Genomic DNA, 25,113 nt, shown 5'->3' with positions numbered 1-25,113 from the left:
ACAAACGCAGTATGCAGATTTGTTAGTGCAATAAAAAGTAGCACAGAAAATCTTTCAGAATTAAAATTAATGCAATTTCGACTTAATTATGATATCCGAAATAAATTTTGACTTTTTCAAAAAAATTTCTGGTTTTATAACGGGTTAAGATATAATTTAATCGAAGCTTGACGCAATGAAGGAGTCATTTCGACCCTATAAACATATGAATTTTCTTGATTCACATAATGCCAGTATTCTAGACATGTCCGGTTAAAATTAATACATTTTTAACTTTTCCGATATTTGAAAATCTTAAAGTTACATCATTAAAAGTGCCAAAAAAAAGTTGACAAAAAATTGAACTTTTTTAATTTACAAAATGAGTATACCTATTTTAAAGATAGTTTAGGTTTCCTTAATTTCTTAATAATTATAAATAATAAATTGATTATTTAAATTGATTATTTATAATTATTAAGAAATTAAGGAAACCTAAACTATCTTTAAAATAGGTATACAAAATAGGTTTTCAAGCTAATTTTTTGATAATAATTATATTATAATTATAATATTTATAGATATGAAACGCATTGTATAATTAAATGATCGGTTGTAAGAATGGTTACTACACCTGGTTTTCCCAGCACGGCCCATCAATAATCCACCTCCTAAAACGCGCCCATTTGGACGCGTGAAGGAGCAAGATCAATAAAAATACCGAATGCGGGATAAACCCAATCGACATTCGTTCATGTACAGCGCGTATCGGTTTTTCTGGATTTTCCAAAATTTATATCAAAGAAAATAGAGGCAACAAGTTGCCTGGCGGCGCCAGAGAGAGCGGGCTGTACAGTGCCTACCTAAATAGTTCGACCCTACCAGGTTGGTCCGCGGAAGGTCGTCTCTCGCATCAGGTAGATATATATAAACACAGGCAGCTGGTGCAAAAGTTTTATGACCCGCGGGTGTTCGCGGAAAAATCGCGAATCTCGGTTTATGACAGGCATGTGTGAGTGTTAGCCATAAAATCCATTTTTAAATTCATAAGATTTTCGGAAAAACCAGATACAGTTTTCGTTCATCCTGGGCAGGGAAAGGGAGAGATACCGACCCAAGAGCTACTAGATCTAAGAGATGTATTAGCTTAGTTTGCTACCATCGCGTGGAGTAGTTTTTATATTCCCATAATGATTTACAAAAAGCTTACACAGACAACATCATAGGGTGGTGCACCATTTTAAAACTATACTTTAGGCTTAACATATTTCAATGCATCTTGAAGGGATGTGTAAAGGATTGTTTAATAATTCCTTAGGCAGCAAATAAATCTGTGAAATTGGAGCAAATGGTCTGTCATATTTATAAACAAACAATTTGCTGACAATTCTTGATCAAAGAATGTGCAAATGTTAGATTATGGCAGGCACTTTGGCATAACGTAGAAATTGAAAATATTATATCGAATATTATTGTTTAAATGTTCATCTTTAGGACGTAATCGCTTCAACTGATTACCATCAAGAGAAACATTTTGCATTTCGACAGTTACAGTTTTTAGCTATGCCAAGTTGCTCCAGACACGATTTTCTTACTGACATGAATTGAAGCTAAGTTAAAAATTTAATAACTTTCCCTGGAATACGTTCAAGCCCATTGAAACCTCGAGTGGATCTGGTTGGGGCGTTCCTGGGCTTTGGTGGAACACCCCGGCAGAGGCAGTCGAGGCATAGAGCGTATTGCAGGGAAAGTTTACAATAAAATAAAGAACCTATCATCCCTAGAAGAGGCACTGAAATCTATGCTACCTGCTGACTAGGCTAGTACATGCACAAAAACTTAAACTTAAAGACAATTTACAATCTTAACTTACTACGCGTAGATATCTACAATCATTTGGTATTTGTACAATCAGGAACAACAGTGATAAACTTAGGCCTAATAAAACTAACTCTCTGGGTAAGCCGCCTAATGCCTAATTGAAACAGTAGGCGAATTGTGAGTTTCCAGCGGCATTACGATGCGGATTATACGCTTGCATTATCGTATCCATCGTACATTGATATTGGTTTGATTCGGACATCGTCACGCCCATGCCATTGCCCATGGGCGGCGGTGGGGCCTGAAGTGGCGAAAGTTTGCCAAACTTTGCAAAGGCTGAGCCCCGAATCCCGGTTCCTGACAAAGCTCGAAGCCCGGTGCTCATGTCGTCACTGCTGCCATCCTCGCAGCTCTTGTCCAGACCCTTCAAAGGCTCCAAGATCTATAACAAATTAAGGATAATTAAAAATTCCTCATAAGTTGTCTTCAATAATTAGAAATATTAGTTTAAGGTCCTTATTAAGAGTCTTGTAAATACGTTTTGATGCATATGGCTGACCTGTAGCGTCGTCTTCTTGCTCGTTCCGTCGTCCATGTCGTCGGTCGCCTCCGTCTCGCCAACGGCCGTGGCGCACGGTCCGCCGATGCCGATGCCACACAGACTGGGACTCTCGTCATTTTTGGGTGTTAATGGCTCGTAGACCTCGGAGCCGGGCGAGGCAGCGCCTCGAGCGGCAGCGGGTGCGGCAGTGGCGCCAGACATAGCCGAGCGCATATAATACGAGCTGTTGAAGTTGTAGTCGGCCTCCGGTTCGTCCTTCACCTGGACGCGACAGGCGCTGGCTGGCTTTTGTTGGAAGTCAAAGTGATGATACTGTTGCTGTTGCTGCTGTGCCTGTTGCTGGTGCTGCATGTGGAGCGGCCCATGGTTGGCGTGATGATGCAGCTGCTGCTGATGGTGATGAAGTTGCTGCTGCTGTGGCGGCGGTGCCTGTTGCTGGAAGAACTGGCCACCGTTGGGAACACTCCCCGACCCAGCTCCTCCTGCCCCTGGATACTGTCCATGCACTTGACGATGCCCATTGGTCTGGGCATGATTCTGATTTCCATTGTAGCTATAATATGCGTTGAACGACTCGCTGTAGTGTTCCACTAAGTGGGCCGTGGGCGTTGAAGGCGTCGGCGACGGTGTCAACGCATTGGGTGTGGCGCCTCCACCCAAGCTAAGGGTCTGCAAGCTGGGGGGATCCCCATCCCCCTGCTTTAAGCCCGGCGAGAGTGGCATTCCGTCGTACGACTGATCCTTGTGCTGATCCGATTGAATTTTGTGCCGACGCCTTCTATTCTTGAACCATATCTTCACTTGTGCCGTGCCCAAGGCTAATTTGGCCGATAAGTCCGCCAGTCTGGGGGCGGTTAGGTAACGTCCTTGCAGAAAGTGCTGCTCCAGCTCGGCAATTTGGGAGCTGGTAAATGTGGTGCGCGTGCGCCGTGGGCGCCGCATCACCAAGGAGTCTGGAAGCTCCTCTGTGGGATACATATCTAATGAGAGGATAATATAGGTTTTTTTTTAAATGTACGAAGCATAACTTGGGTTCTAGCTCACCTGGTTTGGGCATTTGATTCGGCAGATACGGCCGTATGTAGTTGTAGTTTATTGCACCCGTTCGGTCATCGAAAAGCTTCAGAGAATATAAGATTACACTGTCTTTATATAAAAACAATACAAGGAAGATGGGCTTCGGGGACCGAAAATTGGAAAACACTTCAATTGTTTATATTATTTAAAGGTCTCGCATGTTTTTTGTTCACTTTATCGAAGGTGCCCTGTTTACAGTTTACAATATCGGAGAATTGAAGCTTCAAACTTCTTATTGAAACTGCCATTAGTTTCGCCAGTTTCCACTCACCAGATCAAAGGGATTCCGGAATTGTGGCGGCAACTGCAGCTGCGGATGCTGATGCGCATGGGGATGCGGATGAGGATGGGAATGTGGGTGCGGATGCGCGTGGGGATGTGTGTGCGTGTGCGGCAGCGGGTGATGGTAAAAGTTTTGATCTGGCGGCGGTTGCGCCATTTTCACCAAACACTCCGCCGCTTTCTGTCGGCGATTAGCGAAGGAATTTGGAAAAAGTTTTTTTAATTCAAGTAACCGGTTACATGCGAGGCGATCCCAAACTTATTTCGCCAACATTTTTTTCCACTTGCTTCGCATCTGGATAGTGCCGTTATTTAGGGATGGACATTAAGCGATAGGGATGGGGCAATTAGATCAATCAATAAGTATTCTAAACAATAGTTTCCATGATATTTTAACAAAGCTAAGAATCTTAGTAATATAACTTAATTCTGTAATCCAAGAAAAGGAATTTCAATAAGAGTTTGTCCCATAATATTTAAATATTGCGCGAAAATTTGCAGTGTGCCCAGCAGCCTTTCCCGGAAAAATAATAAAAATCCCCTAAAACATCTAGTTTTTCTTTACCACCTCTATAACTGGTCACACTTGAATAGCTGACGGAATGCTCGACATCGGCATTGACAGATACTAGAGATGTGTCTTAATTTTCAGACACAGATGTATTTTTTCGGCTGGAAACCCTCAAGTTTTCAACTTTAAATTGGGAACTTATAATATGTTGCTTCTCTACGGAAAAGCAACAAAATGCTAGGAAGGAGATTAGCGCTGGGAAAATGGTTTCCATAATATTCCGCTAGAGGGCGCATCATGTAGATTTTATGTAAACTGATACTGGCTTATAGCTAAATGATACGAAATGTCAAGGCTAGGTGATGTGGATCTTAAGTCTGTTAAAAGGTGAATGCTACAAACACTTGAGCGGGAGTTTTGAAAGAAATTACAGTTTCTCCAGTTTATTGTGTTTTGGTTTAAAAAAGTATTATATATATGTATAATAATATTTTTTACATTTTTGAATGAATAGTACCAAGGTCTTAACCTATAGTCATAACTTTTGTAACATTTACTTATATATTAAAGAGACGTCGTTTAACGTTAAGTGAAATATTTTAATGGCATTTACGAAATAATTGTCGTGTTGACTTTTGGGATCTGGCATGTGCTTGTTGCTGTTGGTCTTGCTTTTGTTGCCCATACCGCCGCTGCCAACTGGCAACAAAAGTCAATTCACAGACACTCCAGGACAGGAATCCCAAACAACGAGAGACGTAGCTGGAGGGGAGTGGAGTTTGTGGGAGCGGGAGCATCCCGGCATCCAGCCAAAAGGCAAACAAATATATACGCGCACAAAGTCAAAGCTAAAGGATACACACAAAGGTACAGTGGATTTTTGAATTTACTGGGATATCCAAACTATTCTAGTTTTTCAGACAAAACTATCTGCTTACTTAAATACGAGGAATGTCCTTTATAAGTACTAAGTTTGAAATTAATGGAAAATAACCTCTGCTCACATTAAAATTTACTATTTTTCTTTATACTCACATAGTTATATTATAGTTTTATTCAAAGCAAGAGATATCACTCCTATTAACATCAATTATTAGACTTAATAGTAAAAGAGAATTCCTTTACGAAAGCAACTCCTAGTTGGTGAATCAAAAAGGACTCCGTTTCGGTCGACCACTGTGCAGCAGACACACACTGGGCCTCAGATTCACACGCAGTGTGTGACAAAGGACTCGCCTCTGCCGAGTCCCCGTTCCCCTGCCCCCCTGCAGCTTCCCTGTTGCTGAATGCCCTCCCCTCTCTCTCTCTCTCACTCTCTCTGGGTGTGTGTGTTTGTGCCGCTGCCGAAGCGAAACACCCAAAGAGTCACTGACAGAAACAGGATTCGGGTAATAAATTACAAAATTTGACATTTTCTGTTTTGGATCCGCTTGCGCCTGAATGCGAGGCAGCAGCAGTCCTGTAGCCCCGTCTCTTTCGTTCGGTGTGTGTCCAGTTTGGTCGGGCCAAGTCGACCGTTGCTTTCGAGTGCATAAAGCAGCCAGGACATGGACGTGGTCCTGGAACCAAAGAGGAATCGACGCAGCGGCAATGACGATAATGATGATGCTGATGCTGATGCTGATGATGACGATGCGGCTGGTAATAATGAAGCTGGCGGGTTGCAACCAAAGCCAAAGGATAACCCCGAGAGCAGAGCGGTAAGAACGGGGACGTGGACAGAGAATAGAAGCGCCCTATGAGGTCCACAGATAGTTAACTGGAAATTTATTATTTTACACAATTTACAATTATCTGATTCGAATGTGCAGTCGCAGGCACAGATGCAGCTGCCCCCGGGAGCAGCCTCTTTTCGCCAGAAGTCACCGAGACGATTTAAGATGTGATTTAATTTTCCAAAAATCGAGCATACATACATACATACTCTTAAGGGGAACTTCTTTGCAGTAACAAACAGACAGACAGACAGCAGGGTCATCATCAATCATTTCCCACAGCTAAGTCGGGTTAACCTCAGCGGGTTCTTGGGGGGACGAGTCTCTCTTTGGGTTGATCAGAAGTCTTGCTGCGAAATATGGAAATTAAATGCAATTGGGGGGAGGAAGTTTCAATGACGGGCGAAAGTTTGAAAACCACAAGCCGTTAATATAACAAGTGGATTGATTGTGTTGAATAAAGTGCTACTCAAATAGTATTAAATTTCATTGCTATGTTTATCGCTCAGCATGTGAGGAGGGGTGAAGAATTGGAGTGTACAACAAAATTGAACTAGGTTTCTTTAAATTAAAAAAAATAATAGTTTAAAGATGAACATTATAATAAATTCCTATTTTAAAGTGTAAACCATATCTTTTGAAATTGTACAAATCTTAAGTAATTTTTTCCATATATTTATTAAATTATTTAAGTCTTTAAGGTATTCTGAATAATAAGGAGGTAATAATTATGAAAATTATTCGTTAATAAGAAGAGGGATTACTTAAAGGAGATATCTTCCACCAACCCTGTTATTCCTGATTATAACTCAATGCAAACACAACCTAATACTTGTAATTTCTTTACTGAAGAATTAAGTTTATCCCATTGAATGTTATCCTTTCCGGGCTTACGAAAGTTCCTTAAATTCCCCGGATGCTGCTCTTCAAATTTCCCTCCGAAAATCCCAGCATGGCTGAACTAGGACCTCAAGTAATTCCCACCCTCTGTGCATTCCACCCCCTTTTGTGCATGCACTTTTCACGCATGCGCCCCTGATCCTTGCGCCAGAGCGGGACAGCGCTCTCGTCCTTGCCCTGCTCTGCTCTCCGCTCTTGGCTCTCCTGAGCGCTGGGATCGCTGGCATTTCCAGAGCGGCGAAAGGTTATTCCCGCGCCATGTCGTAAATCATAAATCACAAATGGCCCGCATTCCACCTTTCCAGCCCGCGCCCTTCCACGAACCCCTAAACGTTTTATGGCCGACTGGCGGCACAAATTTCAATCTCAATTTGAATTTGATTTCAAGCTTGGAGTTTTTCACGCTTTTCCGCACCTCAGTTCGTCGACGGTCGCTTTCGCCGGTGCTTTGTTTTTGCAACGGATCCGCTTAATCCGCCAGTGGGCGTGGCAGGGGTAGCTGCAACGGCCAGCAAAACAAATCAATTAAAGGCAAAGGGAACAGAAGTAAAATGCATTGATAAGTGAGCTCGGAGTCCCACTCACGCACAAGCAAACAATTTAAATACAATCCGAAACACAAACACAAACGGAGGCAGATACAGATAGCAGTGCAGATAAAGATACAAGTACAGTGAGAAAGTAAACAAGCGAAGGGCGATAAGATCCAAAACGTCGATGACTTTGACTCCGGAAAATGCACAGTGAGAAATGTGGCAGAGGTAATTGAAAGAAGTCTATAAAATATGAAAGGGTATATATAGTTTTTGGATAACTAAAATTATTAAAATAGTTATTCATTTTTTTAACATTAACACATAAAAAAAGTCTTTTTAACAGAAAGAACTCAAAGTAGTTACTCAGTTAAGTTAAAAGTTCATCATCATTGCAGGGTATCAATGTTTCAATCGAAGCCTAAAAAATGTGAAGGAGTCATTTCCGACCCCATAAACCATATATATTCTTGATCAGCATCAATAGCCCAGTCGTTCTAGCCATGTCCGGACGAAAAATAAATTTTTTACATTTTTCCGAAAATTGAAAATTTTATAAGGGGTTACATCATTCAAATTGCCAAAATTTGACAAAAAATTGAATTTTTTAAATTGAAAAACTGAGTATGCAGCTTTGTTAATCTACCAAAAACTAGCATAGAACAGCTGTTCGAATTAAAATTCATGATTTTTTGGCTTAGTTATGAGTTTTTTTAAACTATGATTTTTGGGAATAATTGTCTGTTTTTATACCTTTTTTCGGGTTTTTATAATTTGAGTCAGAATCTTATAACAGCATCAACAAACGCAGACGGCAGATTTGTTAGTACTATAAAAACTTGCACAGAAAAGCTTTCCGATTTAAAATTAACGCTATTTTGGCTTAATTATGATGTTTGGAAAACTCCGATTATTTATGAAAATTGTCCGTTTTTGTACCGTTTTGCAGATTATAGCTTCAGTCAGAAGATTAAAACGCAGTGAATGAGTCATTTCCGACCCCATAAATCATATATATTATTGATCAGCATCGAAAGCTAAATCGATCTAGCAATGTCCGGTAAAAAAATAAAATTTACGAAAATTTTTCAAATTTTGAAATATTTATAAGGGGTTACATCATTAAAATTGTCAAAATTTGATTAAAAATCAAATTTCTTAAATTTAAAAACTGAATATGCAGAAATGTTATCACTATAAAAACTAGCATATAACAGCTTTCCGAAATAAAATTAATGATTTTTTGACGTAGTTATGATCGATTGAAAATTCGAAATTATGGGTATCTGCAAAGGTATACCAATCTTTAGCCTCTCGAAATTAACTTCCCTTCTTCTTGTATATTATTTTCAGTGTACCCATTAGGTTGCAACAATGGTCTAGACTGAGGCAATCAATCAAAACGATCTCTATCTCTGACGCATTCTCGCGGTGTACAATTTTCGGGGCTCTTCCTGCGCTCGAGGAGATAACGAGCGGTCGGCGTCGACGCGTTAATAACATGGAAAGAACAACAAACCAGCACTGAGACTTCAGATAGAGAGCAGCAGCAGTGTCGCAGAGATATGGACTTGTGAGCCGAGCTCAGTCGCCTCTGCCGCTTCAGTCGAGCCCCGGACGCGAAGTGAAGCGCATTGAACCTACGAAAGTCAGAGATAACCGAAGAATAACCCAGAGAGCAATCCAGCAACAGCAACAACATCCTGTAATTACACTTAACACTGCTAAATTAAAACTAAAAAAAAAATGTACATTTTAAGATTATTTCAAAATAGTGCATTTGTGATATTTAAAAGTGTGTCAGGAAGACGATTTTTTATTTAAACTATTACGATCAGTGATAATATACTATACTTCAACATTTTCAATTTCAAGAATGTTAACATTACTAAAATATAATGAAGTTTCCTCTCTATTTATTAAAAATAATTATATTAGAAGTTAAAGCTCATAATTTCGAGTAGGGAACATTGATATTACCATTTGAAATATGATATCTACAACTTGATTTAAAGTATAAACATCCAGCTATCTACAATAGTATTTTATAATAACATTTACTTATAATAAGTTACTTACTTTTACTTTCTTATAATAACTAAAACTTCCAATCTCCCTTTTCCAGTGACAGCCATGGCAAATCCAAGGCTCTTTATCTACCTTTTCCTGGGCCTTGCGATCAGTCTGGAGTCCGCCCTTGGAGCACCAGTGATTAGCCAGATCAGCAAGGATGTGGTGGCCAGTGTCGGTGATAGCGTTGAGTTCACCTGCACAGTGGAGGATGTCGGCCCCTTCACGGTCAGCTGGGCCAAGAGGGCCAGCGAGTCGGACACCAATTCGGTGGTTCTCTCCATGCGGAATATGCTTAGCCTCACCGATCAAAGATACAATGTCACAGTCACTGATGGACCCAAGTCTGGAAGTGCCATCTACACGTTCCGCATCCAGAAGATCGAGGTGACCGACATGGGTCCGTACGAATGCCAGGTGATCGTCTCCGCCACGGAGAAGGTGATGAAGAAGCTGAACCTGCAGATCAAGACCCCGCCTATGATTTCGGAGAATACCCCGAAGAGTACTCTGGTAACTGAGGGTCAGAACCTGGAGCTTACCTGCCATGCCATTGGCTTCCCCAAGCCGACGATTTCCTGGGCTCGCGAACACAACGCCGTGATGCCAGCCGGCGGTCATGTCCTGGCGGAGCCCACTCTCCGGATCCGTACAGTGCACCGAATGGATCGCGGAGGATACTACTGCATTGCCGAAAATGGCGAGGGACAGCCCGACAAGAGGCTGATCCGTGTCGAGGTGGAGTTCCGCCCGCAGATTGCCGTGCAGCGACCGAAGGTGGCCCAGATGGTGTCCCACACCGCGGAGCTAGAGTGCTCCGTGCAGGGCTATCCGGCACCAAGTGTTGTGTGGCATCGAAACGGCGTCCAACTGCAGTCCAGCCGGCAGCACGAGGTGTCCACCACGGCCTCCTCCTCGGAGATAACAACCTCTGTCCTGCGCATCGACAGTGTGTCGGTGGAGGACTTTGGGGACTATTACTGCAATGCCACCAATAAACTGGGACATGCCGATGCCCGGCTCCATCTCTTCCAGACTGTCATCCCGGTGCCGTCGTTCTCGTAAGGTCACCACATCGACATCCATATCCACATCCACATCCACTTCCATTCCCACGCCACAAGACTGGACCCCTCCCATTTTAGCATCTCGTCTCGCTTTTTCGGCAATTCCCCAGCCCGGATGCGGCCTGTGTTTATATTATTAATGAATCATTCAATTAGCTCCCATTCAGACTCTCTTATTTTCGGACACACTCGAGATCGACTCGAGCGACCGTTGTGCCTTAAGAATGTGCTCTGCATCCGACGGCTTTATACACATGTACAACGCATCCTATAAGCATAAGTAAATAACGTTCTCTGATAAAGTTTAATCGGTCTTTTCCTATATGGTGGGGTTACTTTCGGGCAGTTGGTTATGTGGCAGGAAATGGGGCCTGCAAAAAGAAAGTTTCAGGGGTTGCCTTGGATTTTAAATTACTTGATATTGAAGAGCAACAATAATATATTAAATACATAACCAAAATCACATCTTAATATTATGCTATCATTCGAAAATCCTAATATTCCACACATTTTTTCAAATGGCAATTTTAATGGGCCAACATAAAAAGGAAGCCAAGTCCAAGAGTCCATTATCAAGATACGAAATGTATTTGCTTTCCTTCTGAATTAAAGGTAAGCTTCCACCTTCCAAAGATTTGAATCTTCAGAAACCTAAATAAACGAATGTAAAATTCACTCAAGATAAGTCCCATTTAAATGCTGCTTAAATCTGCCATCCTAAGACCCAAAATGTCCCACCTTGACCCCAAAAAAAAAAAAGAAGAAAACACAGCTCGTATCCAAACAGTTAATACTGGCGAAAGTCATTTGCCAGAAAGTTAACCGGGTCCGCTCAAAGTGCCACAACATTTAACTCTTCAATCATGGTTAAAAAATGGCAGTCAGTTCACCTCTTGACATAAGCACACGCACACACACACACACCCAATGTGTGGTGGGACATGTGGGGGGTTCCTCGAAAAGCCAACCCGAAGTAAGTTGTTCATTGTAATTGAGAAAAATGCGAGGCATTTGTAAGGCGGCCCAACGAGTTGGGTCTGCCGCTGACACAACAACTAGTCGAGTGTGTGTGTGTGTGTTGTGTGTGTGTGGGGTGGGGGGCTGTGTCCCCGAAGGACTCCATTATGGCCCGAGCACATTAGTTTAGCTAAGCCCCAGCCCGACTCTCATCGCTCACTAAAATCAACACTTGCTAATGACTTAATTGTTTCCATTAGAAACTCGTTGCTGGAATACATTTGGCAAATTTTTCATTCTCGCTCTTGCCTTTATCTGTTTCTTCTCTTATTTTATTTTTTTGCACATGTCCTGGGCCCCGCACCAAATGAAATCCTGGCTAAATGTCTGTCTTTATTGTAATTGGTATTGTTGCTGCCGCTCGCACGCATCCAAGCCAGAAGTCCAGGGACAACACGTGCGTCCTCGTCTGCAGTTCCCAGCCTCCAAGCCCGTCCTGAGTCCTACGCTCTGCGTCCTGCGTCCTGCGACCTCATCCTGCCGCTCCTTTGGCTAGAACATCATTTCATTGTCTGCCCAGGGAAGCGGAGGTTGAGGATAGAGCGGCCCAACATGGACGTCGACGTGACTTTTATCGATTTTTGGGCCAGAAACACCCCCAAGAGAGAGAGTGAATGAGTGAGAGAGCCAGCAAAAGTCGATTGGAACGCAAGCTGTGAGATGTGCGACTCCGTGAGGTTTAAGGGTGGAAATCGTGTTGCACAGGGCAGCGCTTAGCACTACCCTTGCCGCGGAAAATGGCAACAGTGAAGCCAGGCTAAGGAGCACATTGCTGACTTTCTGTTCCTCCTCCACAGGCAATTTCCAGGAGGATGATGCCAACGCTTGCGCAGTTGAACTAAGGACTTACCTTGCTAGAACAGTGTTGCTCATCTGGCCGCGATGTGTTTATATTTTAATAATTCCATAGAGTGCTAACAAATTAAATTCTAAAGTATATTTTAGTATAATTTGCAAATAAAAAATAATGCATATGAATAGATATTATTTGCTCAGAAACTAATTTTTCTGAGAAGTCGACATAAGGTATTTTTCGTTCCCAAACCGTATCAATTTCTCTGGAATAAAATCTAGCAATTATCCATAAACACTTTCTAGAAATATAGAAATCTTTAAAAACCTAATAAAACTAGATCTAGACAAACAAATGTGATCAAAGAAAAGTTAGAACAAGTTCATGAAGTCAGTAAAAGTCAAAAGATATGTGAAATCCATTTTCCGAAATTATTAATATAATATTCCTATAATTAAATAACAAAAATAACTGCAATATTTTAAACTATAAATATCAGTTGGACAAAATTCCTATTAATTCTATTTGTAACCCTTTTTTTTCTGCAATTTTTGTTACATTTATTTTCTCAAAAAATTTGATCTGACTATATTTTTTGAACCTTTTATTTTCTTCTCCCCAAATAAGAGAGCCATCACTGCTTCCGATTTGCACTTTTGTGTGATGCTTTTTGTTGGAACCTGGAAAGCGTATCCGCCGTCGAGCGTTTGACTTCCAAAACGTGCCGCCTCCACAGACAGGACGCTCATTCGACTGGGATCTTCTGGCCAGGATGCAGTGGCCCAGATGCCGCGGCTCCCGCATCCGTTTTCCCACTATTTTCCGCCACATCCTCGACGACGAACGCGGCGGTTGTAAACAAAGGCTGCTGCGACTCTGGGGTCTTACTTTTACGATGATGATGATGCTCCATGATGCTGAAATGCAGTGCCAACTAGAAGGATGCTAGGACGAGAAAGGAAGGAGGGAGCCAAGGAGCTATCGTCATCACAATAAAACGCGGGCAGCGGCACGTGAAATTTGATTGGGTGAGTATCGCGTCTGAAGATTTGATAAAAGTCCCCAAATTGTGTGCCTGATGTGAAATGAAATTTCGTCGACTTTAATGTGTTTACTGATGATGTGAAGTGACAGCGAGTGCTTTAAAAATACTTAATCATCTGTAATTACACGATGGTGACAAATTGAGTGCTCTTGACGAAATGAAGCTAACTTTTGGGCTACTTAACTAATAACATGCCACTAAACAATGTAATCTTTATAATTATCTTTTGAATCATTAAAGTATGTTGTGTAAAAGTGAATTATTAAATGGAAATTTAAAAAGTCTCATTGAAAAGTAAAGTTATGCGACATGCCACTGGACTTTTGATAACAATCTTTCAATAATCGTTAAGCATATCCTGATTTATATTAACTAATTTCTTCTTTTCTTAACATTAATCTAATACTGAAACTTCTTAGCTTATTATATCTTTACCATTAATTAAATTTTCTCAAAGTGAATGCGAATATTGACTCAATGCCAAGCTAAGGTTCCTGGCTTTTTGCCAGCTGTATTTTTGGCTCGGTACCAAGGCAACTGTTTACATTTAATCTGATAATTTGCCAAGAACGAATTATGTGATCAGGAGTTTAGAAATTACACACGATGTGGTGTTTTTTAAGAGCCCGTACAGAAACTATAAAAGGTTTTATTGTAGTTTTAATGGTATTTAGTTCAAATGCTGTATAGATTTGGTAATTTTTACTAAAAACCAAACCAAACTAGTAAATATTGAGTAAGACGTAATTCAAATTCAAATGCTATTTCACCACTCTTCCTCTAATATCGTAAATTTCCTTAAATATCCCTTTAAGCGATCAAATGATCCCTAGTCAAGCAGTTCTATACTCACCATACACTGCTTGCACTGCTTGGCACTAGCTGCCCGCCAATTCAAATTTGTCCCAATTTTGGAGTTTCTCTGCCGCAGTTTGTGGCATATGCAAATGAATGAGTGCCACGCCTCCAATCAGATAATTATGAGCATGTACGCTTTTACTCACATAAGTAATTGCATTGTAATTAATGCTGGCATGCCGCGCGCGCTCTGTCTCTCTCTCTGTTTGCAAGAGATAAATTAGTAAATGAATTATCGCTGGCAATAGTGGGGCATTAATTGAAGTCTCCCGCGCTTGATTTATGAGTCCTGGGCAATTTATGGACGAATGCATAACCATTTTCCCCCAACATCCGTTAACAAGCGGCTGCGGAGCGACAGAGATGCACAACGAGTGGCCAGAATGGAGAATGGAAATCGGCGAATGGCAAATGCAAATGGGAAAAACTCTGCCATAAATAATAATTTAAATATTTCATGCGAACGGGCATAAAAACGAATTAGCCCTGCGATGCCGTTCCCTTTAAGCCAAATATTTACGATAACGAAAGGACGGCGAGGGCGGTACTTAAAACAGAGAACAAAATGCGTGAAATCGTTGGCTATTGCAATATTGAAGGTTTTTTTGTAGTGTGGGTTTACATTTGATTTGATTTCATTGATGATATTATATGGATAGAGTTTTAAAAACTTGGATAGCATTCGTTAAGCCCTAAAATAGTTATTATTTAATATTTCAACAAAGTTTTGGTCATGTTTTTTTTTTAAATTTTGATTGCAAATCAAGATGTATATATAACTTCTTCTAATCTTAATTCGTATAACTCAAAGCACACCTAAAATATGTGTATTCTAGGTATATTAAATCGATATATTTTTATATGCTATTTTCTGGGTAAATCGAAGTTTTCCAAATACCATAACTAAGCCAAAACGGCATTAAATTCAATTCGGAAAGCTTTTTTATGCTATTTTTTATGGGGCTAACAAATCTGTATACTAAGTTTTCAAATCTAAGAAATTCAATTTTTTGTCAAAATTTGGCAATTTTAATGATGTAACCCCTTACAAAATTTTCGAATTTCGAAAAATTTTAAAAATTTTATTTTTTAACCAAACATTGCTAGATCGATTTAACTGTTGATGCTGATCAAGAATATATATGGATTATAGGGTCGGAAATGACTCCTTCATTGCGTTTCAAGCTTCCGACTTAAATTATATTCTTCAAAAAGGTATAAAAACAGACAATTTTTTTGAAAAATCAAAGTTTTTCGGACATCATAATTAAGCCGAAATGGCGTTAATTTTAATTCTGAAAGCTTTTCTGTGCTACTTTTTATTGCACCAACAAATCTGCACACTGCGTTTGTTGATGCAATTGTCAGTTTTGAACTAAAATCATAAAAACCAGCAAAAAGGTATAAAAACGTACAATTTTTTCAAAAAATCATAGCTTAAAAAAACTCATAACTAAACCAAAAAATCATTAATTTTAATTCGGAAAGCTGGTCTATGCTAGTTTTTGGTAGATTAACAAAGCTGCATACTCAGTTTTCAAATTTAAAAAATTCAATTTTCTGTCAAATTTAGACAATTTTAATGATGTAACCCCTTATACAATTTTCAAATTTCGAACAATTTTCAAAATTTTATTTTTTAACCAAACATTGCTAGATCGATTCAGCTGTTGATGCTGATCAAGAATATATATGGTTTATAGGGTCGGAAACGACTCCTTCACTGCTTTGCCAGCTTCTGACTCAAGCGAGAATCCCTACAAAGATCTAAAAATATATTCAAATTGGGTAACAGCAGTAAAAGTTTATTTTAATATTTCTCTGTTATATTTTTGATCCTCTATTAATATTAAATACTTATTTTATATTAAAATATAAATTTTAATTTATGTATCACTATCCTGACATTATTTCTCGCCGTGCATTTGAATGTGAGTGACAAGATTGCATGGCATTCATGTCGGTCTCGGTGGCAAGGCGAATGGGGGCTTTTGCTGGGATTTCGGTCGCTTGTTTGTTGCCTGTCATTAATCCCTTCATGCGGAGACAAATGCAAACTGCTTTGTCGCCGCCCCCCAATTCTCCATTTCCACAATTGGGGGAATCCTGATGCTGGTGCTGCTCCTGCTGCTGCGGTTGTGGTGCGTGCGCAAATAATAAATTTAACTAATTGCCCCTGCGATTGGCCAGCAAACAGCAAACCGAGGCAGGCAAACAAAAGGAGCCAAAAGGAGAAATTACGATTTGCATTGCCAAAGAATCTGCATCTAAGTCGGTCTTTGGCAGCCTTTAATCTCATTTTGCCGGGAAAACTTGGTTCGAACACTTTCGAGGCGGTGGCGTGGGCGTGGTCAGTGTCAGAGTCAGGCGGAAGTTGGAAATGGATTGGTGGAGTTTCCTTCCGGCTTAACCAGAAGGGGATTAGGACAATGATTCATTGGGTAACGTATTTCGAACTTAATCGAGTTAGGGGATTTTCCTAAGATAGTTTACTTTTCTTGATATTAAATTAGCCCTAGCTCTAGATTTGTCAATTAACTCCCAAAGAACTTGGGTACCTTAAATGTATTAATAGTATGGAATTAAATTAAATTTATTGCTTGAGGTAGTGTGAGAAGTTGTATTGTTTCTATTCTAAAATATATAACTTAAATTTAAGAGATGTTCTCATTAAATTAAGCAACAAAATTGATTGCTCTTGTAATTGTTTAAAATACCACAAAAAAAGAATAATAGCCAAACCCGCTTTAAGCCAAATTACGGACGGAACTCATGTGTGCTCTCCAGCCCACGATTTCCGGGGGGGGAAGGGTTGTCAGGCGAGGGGTTTAAGGACCCCAACTGACCACTGCAGAGAGGGCTTAAACGGGATCCTTTTTTACGGATATGCAGGCTGGCCTTGTGCCAAAAATGTGTAACGCATTTCGCAGCTCGCATTCGGAATGGCAATTGCCGGTATGTTTTTTGTGTCCCCATGTTGAGGTCGCATCTGGCGGATTCCGCACCAAAAAAAAAAAAAAACGACAGTCAGACCGATGCGTCGTTTTAATATTTCGGCCAATTTAGATAACTGTTTCCATTTGCAATTAAAATGCAAAATGCAGATACACAGATAGGAGGAATGGCAGTCCGCAACTCGCGAACTCCAACTCGCAGATGCAGATACAGCTGCACGCCGTTAAAAATTTCTGTGCCCAAAAACTGAAATTAAAACTTTTCCTTGACGACCGCGATGGCAGTGGGCGTGGTCGTGGTCGTACCATAGTCCTGTGGCAGATAACTGTCTGCACTTATCTCAGCCAACTTCGATATCACGTTCGCTTCTGGCCGCCCGCCGCCCCCTTTGCCAGCCCCTCTTTTGTTGAAAATTAAAAACGAAATAAAATTAAAAGTACAAAAAGGGACAGGAGGCAGGGCGAGAAAAAAGGAAAAGCGGCGACGCATTTGCATGTTAAAAGTTTTCGCACTGCTGGCATTTTATTCGCGCTGCCACTTCCCTCGGTGCCCGCTGATGTGTTCGGTGGTTTGGCGGTTCCTTTTTCTTTTGGCAGCTTCTGGCTTCTGGCTTCTGGCGGAAGTTCTGGGCCACCGCCATTGCAGGCAGTCCTGGCCCAGGAAGGGGAAGCCGTCTGTCCTGGCGTGTGTATGCGGCGAAAATATTTATGCTTTTGACATTTAATTTATGTTTTCGCAGCGTCTCACTTAAGTGCTCGATGACAAAATGAGCTATGCGAGGGTATGGGTTTATTTATTGGCTATTGGGTATCCTAGATTCTGAAAATAATTACCTAAAAGCCTGGAGAATCTGAAAAGAAAAAAAAGCTAAATCAATATCTGCTTTTAAAATGGTAAACAATCTTTGTTTACTAAATAATAAATTAAATCATCCCGAAACAATTGCTATTTATAATCTCCTTTACAAATTTATCTTTATACATTTCTCCAGCATTCCTTGCAATCTCTCTAATGAAAACATTTACTCGGATAATTGCCCAATAATGTTCATTATTAATTCATGTTTGTCTTCAATGGAATGCCATTCATATTCATTTATATTTTCCACCAACCTTCCAACCTTCTCCGACATTTTTGCGCATCGCCTCGGGTGAGATTCTGCAGCATTTTTGATGTGACGCTCGCACAAGTATCTCAGTATCTGAGTATCTGAAATCTGCGCTGGCTTTCCGCTTGTTGTCAGAAAGCCAAAATCCGATGTGAAATGATGAGCAATTTATCTGCGCGGAATCTGGGAGAATCTGCTGTGTAATGAATGTCCCAGCTAGCTTCGCTCAGCTCCACTCCGCGAGTCGTCCTTTTGGATTCCGCAGGACCTGCTTCACTTGGGGATGCCCAGAGTGGGGTGTGGGGTGCACATTATTTGGTTTAAGGGGTTTTCATTATAACATGCATCGCACGCCGCGCTCGGCTTTATCGCTATCGCTTTGGCAACATCGGGATGCTGCTGCTGCTGCTGCTTTTGCTATATCTATCAGCAAAAAAACACACACATACTGCGGCAAGGATGCCACCTCCTTATACCAGCTGCCACGCCCACCCGGAGATGAGATTCATGGCTCGGGCTGAGGCAGAGGCGAACATCATGGGCTACATTAAAATGTTGCCATCCAGGCAAAGCCACCGGAATGTCCATCCCCTGGATTGTGCCTCTTGCTGTGGCCCGTGGGCTGTGGGCTGTGGGCTGTGGACTGTTGGCTGTGTGGAGTATAAATAAACTGCCGCAATCGCCAGCATCATCGTCGCATCTGCAATTGCGTATTTGCGAGCGGGTGGAATTCAGTGTCTGAGCCTTGCCCGGCCACTCCTTCCAGCTCTGCAGTGGCTGCCGCCTATAACTTTTACTCTGCAGGATGCCCTGCCAGGACCAGCGTCCTTAATTCCGCCCCCAGACTCCGAATGAGTTTGGCATCTGGTTCGTACTCTCTGGCTCTACATGAATGTACCTCTGTCTACCGGAAATTAGTCGAGTCTCGAAACTATTGGCAGTTTAATATATATTTTATTTTCCTTACATTTCAGACTCTATAGTTTTTGCAATTCAAATAGTTTTGTATTTATTTAGTGGGCTTACTGCAAAGCATTATGCAGTATAAATTTATGGCTTATTTTCTGTCATTTATTTTGGGTTATCTAAACAATTTATTAGTGTGTAATACCCATAAGAGATTGCATTTTTTTGTTTTTATTTTAAATACACAAGTTTACTTCAGCTTTTTAGTTTTTATATGTAGTATACATTAATTATTGTTAACTGTGCGAGATATTAATTGGTGTGTATGCCAACACTTTTGTGGTTTATCTTCCTAATTTATGGCCTTCAATTAGTTTATTTTTATATTCATTATGAATATTTATTGGTTTGTACAAATATATGTTTAAGCCAAGTATCTATTGAACATGAATTTGAATGGTTTAAAAATCTTTTCGATTGTATATGAAAAACAATTTGGCAGCAGAGAAATACCGAGTCACAGGGATTATCCTTTTGATGAAATGAAATGAAATGAAATGAAATTGTAAAATTCATTTTGACTCAGCATTTTATTATTGTTATGGAAATACATTATAATTCATCATTCGGGCTGTTAGCTTTTCAAGAAGAACCCTCTCTTAAAGTATATTAAAGTTCTCATCACAAATGATTCATAAAGATTTTTAAAACCTAAATGTTTATATTCACATTTAAATCGAAATAATGTCATAGGTATTACAGCATCTAGAATTATCTCAACATCGCTAAATTTCCCTGACAATCCAAAGAACAAAGAAAAAGCGAAAATGGGAGCACGTCTGTAAAACATTTACCTTTCTTTTTCTGTCTCTATTCAAGTTCTGAATTTTATTCGATTCTCCCCATTTTTTCTACTTTCTTCCCCGCACAATTCGCTGCTTTTGTATTTGCGTATTTATGTATCAAGGATTCAAGGATTCTGTGATGCGGGAAGGAGGTGTGTCTGGACCTTCCACTTTTGATGCCCTCCTGCTCCACTTTCTCCCCCACTTGATTTTATTTCATTTTTTTCTGATTCCTCCCACTGCTGGATTGTGTCTGACTTTGGTCTAACCCGAGGCTAGTCGCATAAAATTTGCATATAATTTGCGTCGCTATTTTATCCTTTTCCTTGCTTTGTTTTATTTGCTGTTGGCGCATTTGTATTTTATGTGCTCAGCTTGTTTAGCAGATCAGAGTGGAACGGATGGTGGGCGTGTCCTCGGGAATATTGTAAATATAAATATGAGCTGATAAATGGTAATGCTAGAAATCTATTTTTCTTAGACTCAATAAAGCAATTTCCTGGGGATATAGAATATATACTTTATGACCTTAAAATTGACTCAAGAAAGAAAATGTTAATATAAATTAAATGTATTCAAATGAGATTTCTTAAAGAATTTACGTACTATCTGCAGGTTGGTTTTAACGTCCCACAAAACCATTTCCTAAAGTGCAGGGGGCATCAACAATGTTATCTTATCATGCCATGGAACGATCCATTTAAGTAGCTTTTATATGCACCAATTACAATTCCCCAATTCCCCCGACTAATTAATTGTTTAATGCACTCCAGCTCGAGCTCCACTCCATCCATATCTCTCTCTCTCTCTCTCGTCGATTCTGTATTTTTCCAGTGCGTTTTCCAAAATGGCCGCTCCACACACACACACACACACACACACACGCAGAAGATAATGGCTAATGGGGTCGCTGGTGTTCAAATCGAGAGAAAACGGCGGTCGTGGGTTAAAGGGCCCGGCGAGTTGGAGATTTTAATTACCTTCTGAATTTATGCTAATTCATATTTGAGTATGTAGACATCGCATCTGGCAAATGCGGCCTCTGCACCACATATGTATCTGTATCTGCCTATCTGCGGCCTGTATCTTTATCTGGGCAACTGTTCCGCGAAATGTCCCCCAAACTCGAACCCAAATTGGGCATGCAATTATGCCTTGTTGGATTTCAACCAAATTTATACGCGAATTCTCGTTACAACTTTGCACCAGCCACGAGAAATTTTGCAGCGCGACCTTAAACATTTCAGCAACATAAAAGCTCGACATGGGGGTTTTTCCAAAGAGGGTCCTTCAGGGGAGTTGGAGGTTGTCCAGGGGAGATTTTCCCTGAGAACTCTTGAGCTCACGCTGCTGTTGAAATTACTTTTGCATCCGGTGCATTTTCGGTGCGAATCGCCCCGCAAGGTCCGTTTGCAGACCTCAAAAGCGTGAATTTCATGGCGAATTTTTACAGTCGCCTTCCGATGAAGCCATTTTCCTTGTGGCCATGCCACCGCCCTACCTCCATAACCAAACCAAAGAAAAAGAAAAGCTTTTGGCTAAGTGAAAATGCGAGCTAACGGAAACACAGCGGGGCAGCACAGCCGGAAAATCAGAGGCAGAGTGAGAGAGTGGTAGTGGGGATCCTGGAGGAGTGGCAAACATCAAATGCGAGTGTTCAGTGCAGCGCACAAATTGAAAACAAATGGCACAGGCCCTGCACAGAATTATTTTGGCTCGCTTCGTGCACTTCTTATGCCTCTCTGCGTTCCTCGTACGAATTTAAACGAGTTTTCCCGGTCGGGGTTTTCATTAAGTACTTCTTTTCGGCACGTTTGCACTTCCTACTTTATGTTCAGACATTACATTTGGATATATGTAGATGGGGTTTTTAAGAAGAACATTTCTGTGCATTTTCTATATCAGACATTTTATTTGAAAAGGTTATTTTGTAGGAGAATAATGATTAAAAGTCACAGAACTACTTAACTAGCCTTAACTAGCTTCCGATAGATGATAAATTCATACTATAATAAGAACAGATTTCTATTACAAGGTTGACAGCCTTCTAAGCTGTTCATATTTTAGAACAATTTCATAATTATTTCAAAGTAAAGTGTAGCCTCTTGACCGTTTGAAATTCATTATACTTTTAATTTAATTAATATTGCCCCCAAGTGCACAATGTCTTCGGCTTGTCCTGCGTAGACCTTGTTCACAGTTTCCCTTTTCTTTTTGGTGGGGTCAAAATGCACCCATTAGAGAGGTACGTGGCCAGAACCACTTGGCCCATAACTCACAGCGAATGACCTTCTGCAGCAGTCGAAAAAAGACAGAAGAACGGAAAAGGAAGGGGAGATACATACAGAAAGAGAGGACCGAAAAAAGGAATGTGTATAAAGGATGCGATCCGGCGGACCTTTTAATTCCTGTACAAGGCTGCAACAGTGCCGAAAAAAAAACCAAAGAAACGAAGGAAAGAAATATGAGGGCAAGGAGTAAGCGGACTGGGTCTTGGTCCTGCCAGGAACCGTTAAGGATTCCGAGCTCGTTGGGCATTTTAAGCGATTGCCAAGCCATGATAAATCGTGGAACTAATTTAATTAAAGTTTACGGCAACTCTGGGCCAAGTCCCTGACTTCTCGGCTGCAATGCAGACTGGCAGGCAAACAGATACAGATACGGATACGGATACAGACGAATGCGGATAGGGATACAGATGCTGCTGCAGTTGCAGATGCAGATACATGGCCCGATAAAGGGATTCAATTAAGGAAAACATACATTTTACGCAGGTGGAAGCACCAAAGAAGAGCTAATAAAAAAAGATACTTTTTTGCAGGCCTAATAAAAATGTGTTGTTGGACTCAAACATATTTTTTGTAGATAGATTTGTGATAAGAAAATCAACTTTAATTAAAGGCAGAAATGACTTCTAGGACTGGCTCCTAGTTACCCTTTCAACCAAGAATTTTGATTAAAATATCTTGGGGAAATAAACGCTGCACACAAATGGCAGAAATTGAAATCTCACTGGAGACTTCATAAAGTTTTTGCCTTCAGCCGGCTGTGATTTATGATCCGAGGTTGCAATTAATGAAACTAACTATCGTGTAGAGCTCACGGCCACATAATAATGTAATTGCAAAATCTGAAAACAATTTTGCCAGGACATGGCATTGTCCAGCCATTTATTTATGGCGTTGGGATGGACACAACGAACAAACAAGTTTGCTGCCGCCTGCTTTTAATACACCGACAGACCAGCGGCAGAAAGGAACATAATTAACACAAATACATATGTTTTTATGAGGAATATGCATCAGATAGCGGAATATGTATAGTTCTGTTTTTGCTATTGTTATTATTATTGTGTGTGCGGCCAAAGCGCATTATGCGCACTACGACCGGCCTCATAAATAAACGCAATTTTGCTGTAAATTACAGATTAAAATGGAAACTAAAATGCAGCTGGGCGTGGCAGCCCCCTCTCCTCTCAAAGGCAGAACAGGCGGAAGTTTTGGCCAGCCCTGGATCTGAAGACATAAATAACAAGTTCATTTTCATTTAATTGCACATTTGCGCACACGAAATCGTAAATTGCTGGGGCCCAGCAGATACGAATTCGGAATTATGATTTCTGCTTATAAACTTTATGCGAACGGACCCTCAACTCCTTCGACGAGGAACGCAGGAGAACCCCGGATTTCCTGGACCCAGTTAAGAATGCAAACAAATTTAAATATTAAATGCGCTGCGGCCAGTGGACAAAGGTGAGCATTAGGGGTTGATGTGGACCTGGGTTTGTTTTGTTTTGTTTTGTCCTTGCAGGGCGACAGGACATCTGCTCGACTGTCCACGTCCACGAACTGTGCGGAACTGTGTGTAACTAAAGCGGCAACGACCAACTTTTGCTCAAGTACACTTGGCTGTCTACCATTTTGCTGGCGAAGTTTGTCGTGTTTTTCCAAATTGTTATTTGACTTTTTTTTCTTTCTGTAAATTTCTCAACGCCCCGAAGGCAGATACGCTGCCAAAAGTTTTGCTCCTCCGCCATATTTATGGCAGTTCTTCTTTCCCTGTTTACCGGGGGAATGGCTGCTTCCGGCTATCTGCTACACCGGATCGGCACATGGACACGCGTACGAATGGAACACGGAACACGGAACCCAAAACCCGGACGGGATCCACAATTGTAACGCTCCCGTGACCTACCCTGTAGTTCCGGGCTTTTGTTTATATGGCGTCCGATGCATTGTCGGACTGCTGCCTCGATTATCAGAAGCTCGTCTCTACAGGTATCTCACAGGGTAGAAAGAAACAACACTCTGAAAGTGAAAATGGAGAAAGTTAATTCAAGTGCGGGAAATATTCAAAGTGAAATTAGATTGCGAAAAAGTTTAATCCGAAAAGTAAAATGATTAAAAGACTTTGTATCGCTCTGAGAAGTTTATTCAACACGGAAAAGTGCAACATTCCCACAAATGATATTATTTCAAAGTCTAAATAAAAACCTAAGCTAAACAAATATATAAAAATTAAGTGAACATGTTAAATACAAAAACGGGTTTACCTTCAAATAATTTTAAACAAAAGTTAGCCTTATTCTTGAAGCTATTAAATTGTATTATAATTGTAGTCAAAAGGTCGAAACTAAGTGAAGGAGTCATTTCCGACCCTATAAATTATATATATTCTTGATAAGCATCAACAGTTGAATCGATCTAGCCATGTCCGGTCAAAAAATAAATTTTTGACACTTTTCCGAAAATTGAAATTTTCATAAGGGGTTACATCATTAAAATTGCCAAAATTTGACAAAAAATTGAAATTTTTTAGATTGGAAAACTAATTTAGCAGATTTATTAAACTAATAAAAACTAGCGTAGGACAGCTTTCCGAATTGAAATTACTGAATTTTTGGCTTAGTTATGATATTTTTAAAATTTTGACTTAAACAAAAAATGGTCTCATAAAAATATCGAATTTGATCGATTTCTGATACGATCCTTTAATTCAATTGCAAAACTACATCAACTTATGTTTCCCGAAGTTAGTTTTCATTCCTGTTTATTTTAATTATCCTATTT

The 25,113-nt window shown here is 40.4% G+C and overlaps 2 protein-coding genes across 3 annotated transcripts; one reads left to right on the top strand and one right to left on the bottom strand.

Annotated features, from left to right (window-relative positions):
• Nucleotides 1–1,119: 1,119 nt before the first annotated feature.
• Nucleotides 1,120–4,018, bottom strand: bcd (bicoid). Of its 2 annotated transcripts, none has more exons than XM_086833323.1 (4): nt 3,707–4,018; nt 3,407–3,508; nt 2,360–3,342; nt 1,120–2,242 (listed from the first exon to the last, which is right to left on the bottom strand). In XM_086833323.1, the coding sequence occupies exons 1-4, from the start codon at nt 3,876–3,878 to the stop codon at nt 1,955–1,957; spliced, it is 1,545 nt and encodes a 514-aa protein (XP_086689449.1). In that variant the 5' UTR covers nt 3,879–4,018; the 3' UTR covers nt 1,120–1,954. The 2 variants fall into 2 exon arrangements, with proteins under 2 accessions (XP_086689449.1, XP_020818303.1); XM_020962644.2 differs by having other exon boundaries at nt 3,407–3,482; nt 3,711–4,018.
• A 4,765-nt stretch (nt 4,019–8,783) lies between these two features.
• Ama (Amalgam) lies at nt 8,784–10,819 on the top strand. The gene is made up of 2 exons (XM_020962834.2): nt 8,784–9,085; nt 9,506–10,819. The coding sequence occupies exon 2, from the start codon at nt 9,514–9,516 to the stop codon at nt 10,513–10,515; it is 1,002 nt and encodes a 333-aa protein (XP_020818493.2). The 5' UTR covers nt 8,784–9,085; nt 9,506–9,513; the 3' UTR covers nt 10,516–10,819.
• Nucleotides 10,820–25,113: the final 14,294 nt, after the last annotated feature.

Source organism: Drosophila serrata, unplaced genomic scaffold (genome assembly GCF_035046125.1).
Source record: "Drosophila serrata isolate PLE 108 unplaced genomic scaffold, ASM3504612v1 contig_30, whole genome shotgun sequence".
In the NCBI taxonomy this organism is placed as follows: Eukaryota; Metazoa; Arthropoda; class Insecta; order Diptera; family Drosophilidae; genus Drosophila; species Drosophila serrata.
Note: the sequence above shows the minus strand (reverse complement) of the source record. Positions and strands in the feature narration are given on the sequence as shown.